This window comes from Ursus americanus, chromosome 2 (assembly GCF_024610735.1).
Source record: "Ursus americanus isolate L20-20 chromosome 2, mUrsAme1.1.p, whole genome shotgun sequence".
Classification (NCBI taxonomy): domain Eukaryota; kingdom Metazoa; phylum Chordata; class Mammalia; order Carnivora; family Ursidae; genus Ursus; species Ursus americanus.
Window position 1 is genome coordinate 69,322,455 of NC_142128.1, and position 13,314 is coordinate 69,335,768.

Consider the following 13,314-nt stretch of genomic DNA (forward strand, 5'->3'; position numbering starts at 1 on the left):
AAGACCAAACATGTATTTCTCCTTATAAATGCAATATCAGCACCTCCCTTTAAATTATGCTGCAGGAGAAAGGGTGATTTTTTATTGTTTTTTTTCATTCATTCAACAAACATTTCTTGAGCACTCTGTGCCAGGCAGCACGGTTTGCTCTAGAGCAGAGATTCTCAGACGATTCGTGGGGAAAGACCCGTTTGTTGCTTCCGATTTGCCGTCCGCTGTGGACTGGCAGGGGGTCCTGCTTCGTGGGACCACCTCACCGCGTGCCCTGTGAGACTCCCCCAGTCCAGACTGAGCCTGTAGTCCGCCCACGTGCTGGGAGGCTGGGGCGAAGGGCTGTAACGATTTCCAAGTGCTTGTTCTCCGCGGCTGGACTTGTCTCCGCAATACCAGCCGTTTGTGGACAGCCCCGGTATCCAGCCTGGACCTGGAGAAACAGTGCACTAAGGACACTGGCTCATTCCTGTGATCACAAAGATTGGTGTGACGGGTACTGTTCTAGATGCAGGTGGCCCAGCAGTGGCCAAAGCCAAGGCCCCGCTCTCATGGAACGTCTATTCAGGCCGAGGGAAAGAGTTAAAAGAGAGAAAGAGTTATATGGTGCACTATGTGATGATCCTTGCTAAAAAGGAAAACAGAGCAGGATAAGGAGATAGAGAGGGGCGGGGGGCGAGGGGCATCAGGTGCACCTCGGTGATACGGCGGCATTCGAATTAGGATCCAAAAGAAAGAGGCAGAAAGTCAAGAGGTTATCTGGGAAGAACATTTCGGGCAGGGAACAGCAGGGGTAAAGCCCTGAGCTCAGCACATTTTCATCTGGGTAGGGGGGAGCACATACTTGTAGAGGCAGGGAATCAGAAACCCCGGTGGGGGTGGGGGTCCAACCCCAAAACCTCCCCCACCCACCGCCACCGGAGACTCCCTTCTGCGCGGGGAGATCCTTGCCCCCATACCTGAATACCACTCCTGAGGGGGAAAGGACATCTCTCCGGTCTACGCGGCAGAAAAACCTTGGAGAATCCACAGTGGAGAACACACAGTCTCAAGAGGGCTGCGGTCTGGTGAAAGGCAGTGAAGAACAGCATAGTGTTACAGGGGAGGTGAGGACACCCAGGACTTACTCTCCTTGTGCGGGGTCAGAAGGACCTTCTTAGATCACAGGCCTTGCTTGGGTGACAGGTCGCAGGTGAGGGGCTGCCGTAAGCAAACCCACGGAAGCTGGGGAGAGCTAGGGGACCTGAATGTCATTCCACGTGACTAGTGGGGAGCGAGCAGGCCACGGGTGAGCCAGGGGGTCAGCAGGGCTCGTGTCATAGAGGGCCTTGCATGCCACGGGAATGCATTTGCATTTTTTCTGGGAAGCAGTCTGGGGCCGTTGGAGAATGCAGGCCGGCAGCTGGTCAGATCTCTGTAGAGAGGGGACCAGGGTGGCAGAGGGCAGCAGGCTGGGCAAGCTGGGAGAGCAAGCAAGACCAGAGCTGTGCAGGAGCAGGGAGGAGATGGATCCAGAACCGTCAGGAAATAAAAGGTCTGGACTTGGTGGGTGTTGGGATCCAGGGAAGCGTGATGGGAAGGGCCCAGAAGGACCCTGGGTTCCCGGCTTGGGCATCTCGGTGCCATTGACTGAGACAGGGACAAAGGAGGGAGAGCAAGTTCAGGGGCACGAGGAGCTCAGCTTTAAGCATGTTGAATTCAAGGTGGGACAGAGCCAAGACCGGGTGAGCCACCCGCAGACATGACCTCAGACAACAGTTCTGCGGAAACCGCGAGAACAGGGCGGACGCAGAGAACAGACATCCACGAGGGGCCCAGGTCTCTCATCAGAATAGCTGTGATTTGCTGAGTGTTTGGAACTTGCGAGGCCGTTGTAGGCCCTTCCCTGCAGGATGCCGTTTATCCCTCACATGACCCTCCCAGGTAGTGGGCTCATCTCAGTTTTACAAGTGAGGAAGCCGAGATTCACAGAGGTTGGGAGCTTGTCCACAGGAACGGAGCTGATGGGAAACTATATGCCGCATCCTGCTGCCTCCCCCCTGCGACAGCGGCCGCTCAAGGGGGTGCTGAAGGGGCCTGGGGGGTTTAGGGAAGGTCGATGACTTTGATCTTAGGGAAAGCGAGCCGGGCCTTGCCTGCTGCCTCCCGGCCGGCATTGAATAAATATCGGTGGCTGGAATGTGCGTCACTCCTCTGTGAGACTGAGCCCCGGCTGGCGGGGCCACGGGGCAACCCAGTGTGACACGGATAGCACTGTCCCAAAACTCAAGAAGGGACATATCCTGCCTGCGTCTCCTCCTGGCTGAGGCCCCGGTTACGTGCACACACGGGGCTCCTGTGGAAGCACCTTAGAAGCCCAGGCGCTCCAGGACCGGGCTGGGGCTGCCGTAGGGAGAGCTGCGCCTTGGAGCCAACAGGCTGTGGAAGCCGAGTGACCCCGTGTGAGGCCCGCGGCCCTCGACCAGCAGCCTCAGGGTCTGGCGGCGGCCGGACAGGCAGTGGCAGGTGCGGGAGGCTCTCCGGTGGACGTGGCTAGCCGCCCAGCCTGTGAGCACTTTGCCTATTTTGGGCCCTGTTTTCCCTCCCCTCAACCCCACTTCAACTGTCTTGCCCCTGGGGTTGCAGCCACTTAAAAATGTAAATGCTGACTTGACTTCACCCTCCTCCCTACGCCCTTCCCTCGCCAGCGTGCCTGACTCCCAGGAAGCCTGCCCGGCACAGGAACGGAAGGACCCAGCCCATTCCAAGGAGCCCCCGCATGCTCGCCCCCCACTCCACCTCAGCAGGGAGCTGGCCAGACTGCCCTTTGCTGCTCTTCAGGGAGTGAGGTGGCCCATGATTCCCACCTCATGTTCAGTTAAACACAATTCCTATGAAGAGCCCACTGGGGCGCCTGGGCAGCTCAGTCGTTCAAGCGTCCGACTCTTGGCTTTGGCTCAGGTCATGATCCTGACCCCAGGTCTTGCGATTGAGCCCCATGGCAGGCAGGCTCCTCACTCAGTGGGGAGTTGGCTTGAGGATTCTCTCCCTCTCCCTCTGCCCCTCGCCCTGCTCATGCTCACTTTCTCTCTCTCTCACAAATAAATAAATAAATCTTAAAACAAACAAGCAAAGCAAAACAGGGCCGCTAGTAGAATGGTTTGCATTTAAACATACATTCTCTGGAAGGAGAAGGAAGCTTTGGGATTACAAACTGGTGGGAGGAATTAGGCGTGAGGTTAAGGAAAGTAGGCTCAGTCCCTTTGTGCCTCAGTTTTTCTCTCTCTATAGAAGGGGAAATTACACTCTCAGGAAAAATCTCTGAATGACAAGGTGGGAGGCCCCTAGGACCATATCCATACCAACGGGCCATTCGGCAACCTCTTCCCTTGCTTCCCACACTTACCACTTGGAAGTAAAAATAAATTCTCTTCCAAATCATTAATAGGGTGGCCCGTCTCCTGACCTGGCTCCATCCAGAAGGAAGGAACTTTGAATTCATAGTATGAGTTATGCCTCCATAGTGTGCTGATGGAGAAGCCCTGGTGGGGGGAGTGCTTTCCTGGGGGTGGGTGTTGGTGACTAATGGTAAGAGCAGGCTTGGGGTGAGGCACAGCCCCCCTCATTGGTCAGCTCCAGAGGGCCAGCCAGCTTCTCTCTACATGCCTCCCGGGGCCATGCTGTGCTGCCAGTCCCACCAGCGGTGGGCTGGGTGGACACCCCCTCGGGAGACTGTGCTTATCTGGGGAGCCCCGGAGGGGTGGGGCACAGGGCTCTTGGAAGCCCCCAGACCAGGGTTTGGACGGCTGCAAGGAGAGCAGCTTCAGCCCAGAGTCTTGGCAGAAGCGACTCTGCCTTCTCGTTTAGAAATAGCTCTCCTGGGCCCCGAGGAGGGGGATGGGTGCCTGGGCCCAGGATGGGGTCACTGAGAGGATCAGAGGATCAGGCTCCAGGAGCAGAACCCGGAGGGGTCAGCAAGGCCTTCTGGAGGGCGGCGCTGAACTCAGACCTCCACCTCTTACCCGCAGGGCCTCCTTCCTACCCAGTGTGCCCATTCCCCTCACCCTGAGTGACAGCGGGGGTGCCCTTTAAGTGGCCGCCCACAGACAGCTGGTGTGGGGTGGCAGGACACGCAGGGGAGGTTACAGAAAAATCAGACCCTGGTAGGATCCGCCAGAGAGGGCCATCTGGGGTCCTGAGAAACGCTCCCCACCCCCCCACCGCCGCCGCGCCCACCATCGGTCCTCAGGATGGTGTGAGAAGAAAGATGCCCAAACCAGAAACCGCCTGGAGGCCTTCCCTTTAAGGGCTGTCCAGACCATCCATTTATTCCTCCAATTCTAGGCCCGGGAAGAAGTGTAATGAAAGAAATGAACAAAAATCCTCACACTTTATGGAGTTTGTATTGAAGTGGGTGAGATAGGAAATGAACAAGATAAAAATATAGAGGGTATTTTTAGCTAGGAAAAAGTGCTAAGAAGACAAACTAAAACAGACAAGAGGAACAGAAAATGTCAGAGGTACTTGTTGTCCAGGAAAGGCCAGGGTGAGGGATGACTTTTGAGTAAAGACCTGTAGGAAGGGAGGGAGCTGGCAGTGTGAGGATGTATGGTGGTGATGTGGGGGATGGGGGTCGAGGAATTCCAGGCAGAGGCAAATGTCCTGAGGCCGGGGCATCTGAGGAACAGTATCCTTGGAGGGGAAGAGTCAGGGTGGCTCAAGGGCGCATTCAGGATGCACAGAAGAGTGTTGTGACTCTGTTTGCTTCCACAGGAGAAACTGGAGTATTTCTTCCTCATTGTTTTCTCGATTGAAGCCGCCATGAAGATCATTGCCTACGGCTTCCTATTCCACCAGGATGCCTATCTGCGCAGCGGCTGGAATGTGCTAGACTTCATCATTGTCTTCCTGGGGTGAGGCCCCAGTGTGGGGGGTTGGGGTTTGAGGTCGGGGGGCTCTCTGAGGCCACTGTGCCCACCACCACCACCAGCATCCCAGAGGCAGGATGGAACCCCAGCACTGTGCCATGGGGCAGCCTCTGGAAGGGCCAGCCCGAGCAGAGATGCGGCCAGTGTTGGGGGAGGGTGAAGCATGGCCCCGCCAGCTCACACCCCTTCCCCAGCTAGGCACTCTACGTTCCTTTATTCTTCTCGCATCACGCACAACTGGAAATGGCGTACGTGGTGTCAGCAGTTTCTGGATATTTATAATTTCTCAACCTTTATCATCTATTCATTTCTTCCATGCTCTTATACTAAGTACCTGTTATTTGGGTTCCAAAGATGGACATTTAGGAACCTGTACGCGTCGGCTAGGGCGGCCGTGACGAAGTCCCACAGACGGGGGTGGGGGGGTCACACAACAGCGATTTGTTTTCTCACGGTTCTGGAGGCTGGAGGTCGGAGATGAAGGTGTTACCGGGTTTGGTTTCTCCTGTGGCCTGGGACTGTGGATGGCCCCCTCCTCCCTGGGAGCACGTGGTCTTTCCTCTCTGTGCGCGCTCCCCCGGGGGCCTCTTTACGTGTCCAGATTTCCTCTTCTTCCAACAACACCAGTGAGACTACATTGGGGTCAACCCTCATAGACTCATTTAACTTAACTCTTTAAAAAGGCCCTGTCTCCAAATAAAGCCGCATTCTGAGGTACTGAAGGTTAGGGCTTCAACATACGAATTAGGGGGGCACACCATTCAGTCCATACGTAACAACCCCCATTGTAACGGGAGCATTTATCAAGCCCTTACTATGTGTTTGACGTGTAACATCTCATTTAGGGTCTTCGAGCATCTCAGGTTTCCCATTTAAGGAGGCTAAGGCTCAGAGAGGTCAAGCAACCGGCCCTCGGTCACAGAGCTGGCCAGCAGCAGTGCCAGGATGCAAACCAAGACGATCTTGGCTCCAGAGGCTATTATTTAACCACAACGCTGCCTTTCAATTCAATAAACGTGATGTTGATTATTTACTAATTACGCTGTGCTGCGTTAGGCACCCTGGGGAACACAGAATTCCGTGCATCAGCCTCTACTCTTAATTGGGCTGCCTTGGTGGGAGGCCAAGACGGACGTCCACGGAATAATAGAGTGTCGGAAAACAATACCACACAGTGCACCATTGTTCGACGCGGCAGAGTGTCCCAGGGGTTCGTTGTCAAAGGGAGGATTCATAAAGAAGGGTCGGAGATGGACTTCAAAGGATAACAAGATTTTGAGTAAATCGAGAGGAGGAACAGACGAGCAGGGAAGAAAATCAAAGGGCATTGTCGGGAAGTGCAGCATGGGGAACGCTCCCGGGGAGACCTAGCTTCCGGCTTTCTCCTCTGGGTCCCCACGGAGGGCACCGCTGCTGCTGACCTTTAGCCCACCGTGGGGTGCACTCAGCTCCCAGGCTGGGGACCGTGAGTGCCTGTGGCCCATGGACCTCAACCCCCTTCGGCACCCAAGTAGGCATCTCAGATGGATCCCGTACTCTTTTCCTGGCCTCAGAATGTTTTCTTTTTTTTTTTTTTTTAAGATTTTATTTATTTATTCGACAGAGATAGAGACAGCCAGCGAGAGAGGGAACACAAGCAGGGGGAGTGGGAGGGAAAGAAGCAGGCTCATAGCAGAAGAGCCTGATGTGGGGCTCGATCCCATAACGCCGGGATCACGCCCTGAGCCGAAGGCAGACGCTTAACCGCTGGGCCACCCAGGCGCCCCCTCAGAATGTTTTCTAATAAAATTTTCCAGACAGGCATCCCCAGATCCCGGTTAGCGGTTGATGGGTGTTGTCACCTCTCCCTTAGGCCTTTCCGCAGATCCCCTGAGCACAGATGGGATACGGGGTCCCAGAGCCATGGAACAGGGGCTTATCTGACCACAGGACCCTCTTCTCTCCCTCTTCTCCATTCTAGGGTTTTCACCGTGATTCTGGAACAGGTTAATGTCATCCAAAGCAACACAGCCCCGATGAGCAGCAAAGGGGCTGGTCTGGACGTCAAGGCCCTGAGAGCCTTCCGCGTGCTCAGACCCCTCCGGCTGGTGTCAGGGGTGCCGAGTGGGTGCCAGTGCCCCTGCGGACACCCTTCCTCCTCTCCCAACCCGTTCCCCTGCCCGGCTCTGGGTCCCCCCCTACCTTGGTGTCCCAGAGGCTTCCCAGGATATAGAGAGAGGGAGGGCCAGGAGCCCAAGAGGGGAGATGACCCCCCTTTTCTCCTCCCTTCTCACCCTCTGCAGGCCTGCAGGTGGTCCTCAACTCCATCTTCAAGGCCATGCTGCCCCTGTTCCACATCGCCCTGCTCGTCCTCTTCATGGTCATCATCTATGCCATCATCGGGCTGGAGCTCTTCAAGGGCAAGATGCATAAGACCTGCTACTTCATTGGGACAGGTGAGCTCCCAGGGGACTGGGGAGGTGGGAGTGGCCCTAGCGCAACTCAGAAGGGACAGCCACCTCAGCCGTGAAGAACCCCCGGAACTCGGTTATTGCTTCCCACACCTGTTACCCTGAGGAATGGACAAGGGAAATTGGAGGAAGGACAGGGTCAGTGATCAGGGCAAGTGGGCCGAGGCCTGGGCCACAGCGCGCTCCAACGCACTCCCACCCCAAATCAGTGTGGTAGCTTTGGGCTTTCTGGGCCAGCTGTGGATTGAGATGCAGCCTCAGGACAAGCCTGAATTTCTATTTGTACTTTTCTTTGCAGCCATTGTTTTAGCTTTAATCTGAGCAGCCCCTCAGAGCAGGGGCCCGCAGAGCCGTGTTTGCAGGGGATCTCAAGAAAGCACCCGAGAGCCGAAGGGCCATTTGTAGGGTCATCAGAGATAACATATCTTGAGGCCCGAATGAACTTGAGCCAAGGCTTCCAAACCAGCTGTTCCCAAACTGTTTGCCCCAGGACTCTTTATGCTCTTAAAAATTATTAAGGACCCCAAAGAGCTGTTGTTGATACGGATTTTATGCATTGATATTCATTGATATTCATCGATAAGAAAATGAGGAAAATGTCATAATATTAATTCAGTAATCATTTTAAAAGAACAGTGATAAGCCCATTACTTATGAACATATATATCTTATGAAAAATAACTATATTTTCCCAAACCAAGAACATTTAGTGAGAAGAAAGGTCCTGTCTTACATCTTGTCTAAAACTCTTTAATGCCTTGGCCTGAAAGAATCTCCTGGATTCTCACAGCTACTTCTGTGTTCAGTCTGTTGTGAAATCACATGTCATGTAGAGAAAACTCCACTCTGCATTCGTTGAAAGATAGGGAGATGAAATAATGTCTTGGCATTCTTACAAGAATAATTTTGACCTGGCGCACCTGGGTGGCTCAGTCAGTTAAGCGTCTGCCTTAGGCTCAGGTCATGATCCCAGGGTCCTGGGATTGAGTCCTGCATCAGGCTCCCTGTCCCTGAAACGGTGTGGGTTCCACTCTCCAAGACTCAGTGCTGGCAGTGTCTGTCTGTCTCGGTCGGAGCCTAGCTTCTACCAGGGTCTACAGGAACTGAACGCGGCACAAGAAAGAGGTGACTTCTATTAGGACAATCCCTCCCACCAAAAGCCCAGAATCTAACTCACCAGAATAGCCCAGGATGGACAAGACCGCCAAGATCTACAGTGTCTCAGGAGACTCCTCACTTCCCCAGGCCCACTGACAAAGGGACAGGCAACACAAGGTCCAAATGCAAGTCAAGATGGTGAACTCTGATAGAGCTTTTGGTGGTTCCATTCCTAGTCCCCTCCCGGTTCGGCCTCTTCCTGTTCCTGTAAAAATCAATGTCCTATAATGAGCATTATCCAGGCAGAGAGGAGGAGGCTTTCTATTACAACCTTCAAACCAAACTTGGAGGTCTCATCTGGTGTTCTCATGAGTTCTTGACCAGTGTTGGCCAGCAGTGCTCAAGAACCTTTCTGGGATGGGAGCTGCCTGACTTGAGGGGTCAGGGACCCACTCAGAGCTCAGAACTCATCAGTGTTCTCCTCTCCCATCTCCAGAAGACTGAGCCAACATGGTCAATATGGGTAAGGTCGGGCATTCCAGCTCTGATGAGCTAATTGAATCTCTGATCACAATAGGAGACTAAAACATCCTGAGATAAAAGGGGATCCAGGATGTCATCCAAACCGAAGGATTTTAGAGACAAGAAGAGCACCATCCAGGGACACGGAGGGGACTGCAGCCTGTTGGGAACGGCTGCTAAGAGCCAACCCCCACCCCTAGAGCTTCACGTCTCGTGCAGCTCATCTCAGTCCCGCTGGGACATCTCCATGTCAGCTCCCAGAAAGAACTCAAGTCAGAACATGGAGGCCCCACCCCACACCTCCACCCCAGCCACACAGCTGCCTCCTTTTTTAAATCTCTGTGGGTAGACATGACGTTCACGTTATGCCTGCGAACGTAATAGGTGGCACTTCCTAGGAAAGCAATCCTCGAAGCCAAGCCTCCGATGAGCCCCTGGGGCCTGAGATACCATCCCTGCTGGTATCTACGGGCATGTAGATACCCGCTGCAGGCCCGTGGCCCCAAGCAGTCCCCCTCCTCCAGCGCCATATGCTCCCCGGGGAGCACTCCTTCGCGCTTCCAGCTGAGTGTGTTCTAGACGTATTCCTCAGTGATTGCAGACTACTCTTCTCTCATTCTTGTCCACCTACGCCTCTTATCTGATGCTCACACTGCCTTCTGCCATCAGATATCGTGGCCACCGTGGAGAACGAGAAGCCCTCGCCCTGCGCCAGGACGGGCTCGGGGCGTCCATGCACCATCAATGGCAGCGAGTGTCGGGGTGGCTGGCCGGGCCCCAACCACGGCATCACACACTTTGACAACTTCGGCTTCTCCATGCTCACCGTGTACCAGTGCATCACCATGGAGGGGTGGACCGATGTCCTCTACTGGGTGGGTCGGCCCCGCGGAGGCAGAGCCCCCGCCCTTCATCCACAGGCTCACCAGGGGAGGAGGTGGGGCCTGATGGTGTCCTCTGCTCCTTCTCACCCCTCCCTGGGAAGCCTACACAGGGGGCATGGCCCCCTTCTTGTCCCTAGCTGTGTGTGTGTCTCAGCAGCAGTCCCCGAGGTACAACCTGTCTGTGCAGGACCTAAGAAGGGGCTGAGGAACGGAAACCAGGAATCCATGGGTTCTGGTCTCGATCTCCAACTTTTCCCAAAGCCTGCCCGCGAGTGCCTCATTCCTGATGACCTAGGATGTCAGATTTCCCGAGGGATGAAGGCCCTTGAGTCTCTTTTTGCCCCTGGGCAAGGCTATTTTCCGATATCAATATTAGTAGGTATCAGTTTCCTCGTCTAGAAAATAAAAATACTACCTACATCATAGGGTAGTTATGATGGTTACTAGGCAGATAAACTGAATTACAGCAGTGCCAGCAACATGGTCAATGCCGTTTTAGTTTTCTTGTTGGAATGTATTTGTTTGCTATTATCCGGAGCTAGGTTGCATTTCTTATTTAATCCTCCAACCATGGAAGGCATTGTTCCCACTTTACAGATGAGTAAACTGAGGCTCAGAGAGATTCAGTAACTTGCCCGCAGTTATGGAGCCAGTGAGCAATAGATCCAAGAATTGAACTCTCATCCATCTGGCTCCGATCCCAGAACTCTTAACCACAGCGTGACCCTGCCTGTCGAAGGAAAGGTTGTCAAACTGTCAGATGCTTTGCAAATAGAAAGGATTAGTACGAATAGTTCTTGTAAGCTCTTATTATGGGAGCAAATTATCAAACATTTCAAAGGCCTGTCACATGTGTTATTTCACCTCTACTACAAGTCTATGAGGGGCAAGCGCGTATCATCATCCCCGTGGACAGATGGGATAATGCTCAGAGATGTTAGGTGACTTGTCTAGGGTCACAGAGCTTGTTCATGAAGGAGCTGGCCAAGCTCAGTCCGAGACTTTTTAGTGTCTCTTCTACTTTGAAAAATCTTAGCTGTAAAGAAACCAACTGGAGAGAGAGTGTCTGAGAGACTCCCGCCAGGGACGTGGATGGCTGGAGCGGGAAATGTTTCAGTCGTGTCTGGGCCAAATGGACATCAGCAAGGCTCCTTTTGAGAAGTCCTTCTAACTCCAGGTCCTGGGTCTTCGGAGGAGGGGAGAGAAGGTCCCCTCACTGGGCCCAGATGGCCTCTCTCCTTCTCCCCCAGGGTCAAGTAGAGCATGAGTGCCCTGAGTCCAGAAGCGGGACCTAAGCCCTCAGGTCAGTGGATGGGACTCACACTTCTGTCTGGACCAGGTCAATGATGCCATCGGGAACGAGTGGCCCTGGATCTATTTTGTCACCCTCATTCTGCTGGGATCCTTCTTCATTCTCAACCTGGTGCTGGGTGTCCTGAGCGGGTAAGGAAGCTCACAGGCAGCTGGGAGAAGAGGGAAGAAGGGGAGAGGAAGGGGCGCCTGGGTGGCGCAGTGGTTAAGCGTCTGCCTTCAGCTCTGGGCGTGATCCCGGCGTTACGGGATCGAGCCCCGCATCAGGCTCCTCCACTATAAGCCTGCTTCTTCCTCTCCCACTCCCCCTGCTTGTGTTCCCTCTCTCGCTGGCTGTCTCTATCTCTGTCGAATAAATGAATAAAATCTTAAAAAAAAAGGGGGGGGAGAGGAAAAGAGGGATGGAGGGTGAGAGGGAAAAGGGGCAGCTGGGGTGGGAGGAGGGGGAGGAGCGGAGAGAAGAAGGAAAAGAGCCAGAGGGAGAAGGAGAGTAGGGGTAGAGAAGGAAGAGGAGCAAGACGAGGAGGAGGAACAAGGCAGGGAGACGTGGATTAGAACCTTTGCTTCTCCCCGTTGCCAAAGCACGCTCCCGGTTAGCAAGGGAGATATAGAAGATAAAGGTAGGAGCCCCTTAATTTTTAATTTTTCTCCCTTCTCCTCAAGCCTTCTCCCATCCTTCCTTCCTCTGTCCCTCTGCGTCCACACTCCCTCTGAGTGAAGCCCCCGCGATCCCAGCCTCCTGCCCCCGGATGTGCACGAGCTGATGCTTGGTGTTAGGAGTCAGTGTAGCCTTCAGGTGAGGCACACAGACTCTGGAGCTAGACCGCCCAAGCTTAAGTCCTTGCACTGCTGCTTGGTGGCTGTGTGACCTTTGCCTAATTACGTAACCTCTCTGTGCCTCCAGGTCCACATCTGTCAAATGGGAATAAATTCATAGTGTCATTGGAAGATTAAATGAGTTAATACATATAAAGTACTTAGAACAGAATCCAGCACATTTGGAGCGCTAAGTACCAACAGTCACGTTGGTTAATGAGAGAGGTTCTCTCTGTGACGGCTCCACCGGAGCCACAGTGGACAGCCTAGAAGTGACCGTCCGCTCCCTTCCCCGTTGCCATCACCCCACCCCAGAAGCTTCCCTCCAGGCATTGTGTAGACAGAATTCAGGGGGTCCATGAACTTTAATAAGAAAAATTTATCTTTCTTTTTTATCAACTCTAATTGAAGTTTCGTGTTTCCTTTCTTCAGGTGTGGAGACACCACGCCACGGTAGTGGTATTAGCTCTATGACTTGTCCCAGTAGAAACCACAGGTCCCATTACAATTGTTGCAAACAGTGCCTACACTCATGACTACTTTGAAACTATAACAGTTGTTAGGTCGGCAACTAGACCTTGCTACTTAATGAGTTAAAAACATATGTGGTACTTTATCACAATTTCTTTATATTTCAGTAACTGTATTTTAATATAATCGATTCCTTTGTGATGAGATGGTCTTATTTTGTATTTTACGACATGATTCTGAGGAGGGACCCATAGGTTTCATGGGACTATGCAAGGATCCACAGCACGAAAAGCTACAGGGGCCCTGCCCCCCACCCCAGGAGCCGGTACTGATAGCTGAGGCGCTCACGTCACAAGCCCATGACTGTGCTCCCCCCCTTCACCCTGCTGAGTGGCCGAGGGCTGCCTCTGCTGGTCTGAAGACCCCTCGCTGGCCCTCAGGTCCCTTCCCTCCAGTGCTGCCACCTGGAACTCTCAGGAGAGTTCCCTCCAGGCCTTAGGTCTGTAAGCACAGCTACATTTCTACGGTAGCTTCCAGGTCAGGGCAGCGCGGAAACTGTGAGAATCCGTGGCTGATTCTGTGAGGGCAATGGGCTGTCGTGTCGTTAACCCCTAATAACCAAGGTAACCCCAAGACGAGGTAGGATGAAATATCAGATGGGAGGAGCAGAGAGCAATGAGAAAGGCGGACCACATGGGTGGGGACGGCGAGGGGGTGTGAGAGGAGCTGCCCCTCCGTCACCTGGAAGGGCACCTGGGCCAGAAGGCAGGGGCGGACCCCGCCACAGAATGTGCTCTCTCTGTCCTGGGGAAGCTCAATCCTCCCCCACACCCTTTCTTTTTTCTCCTCCCTCCCCTGTCTCCC

General features: G+C 53.8%; 1 protein-coding gene and 1 long non-coding RNA gene across 8 annotated transcripts in view; one reads left to right on the forward strand and one right to left on the reverse strand.

Annotated features, from left to right (window-relative positions):
• The window catches only part of CACNA1S (calcium voltage-gated channel subunit alpha1 S), a 68,741-nt gene that overhangs the window by 12,196 nt on the left and 43,231 nt on the right, over nt 1-13,314 (forward strand). For all 7 annotated transcript variants that reach the window (XM_087857342.1, XM_087857331.1, XM_087857348.1 and 4 more), the window contains exons 3-7: nt 4,744-4,883; nt 6,859-7,001; nt 7,181-7,333; nt 9,638-9,843; nt 11,192-11,295. In XM_087857342.1, the coding sequence (XP_087713468.1) occupies nt 4,744-4,883; nt 6,859-7,001; nt 7,181-7,333; nt 9,638-9,843; nt 11,192-11,295 (746 nt within the window). The remainder of the gene's footprint in view (nt 1-4,743; nt 4,884-6,858; nt 7,002-7,180; nt 7,334-9,637; nt 9,844-11,191; nt 11,296-13,314) is intronic.
• LOC123785766 (uncharacterized) lies at nt 69-2,361 on the reverse strand. The gene is made up of 2 exons (XR_006777747.2): nt 951-2,361; nt 69-424 (listed from the first exon to the last, which is right to left on the reverse strand). It is a non-coding gene; the product is annotated as an uncharacterized LOC123785766 (long non-coding RNA).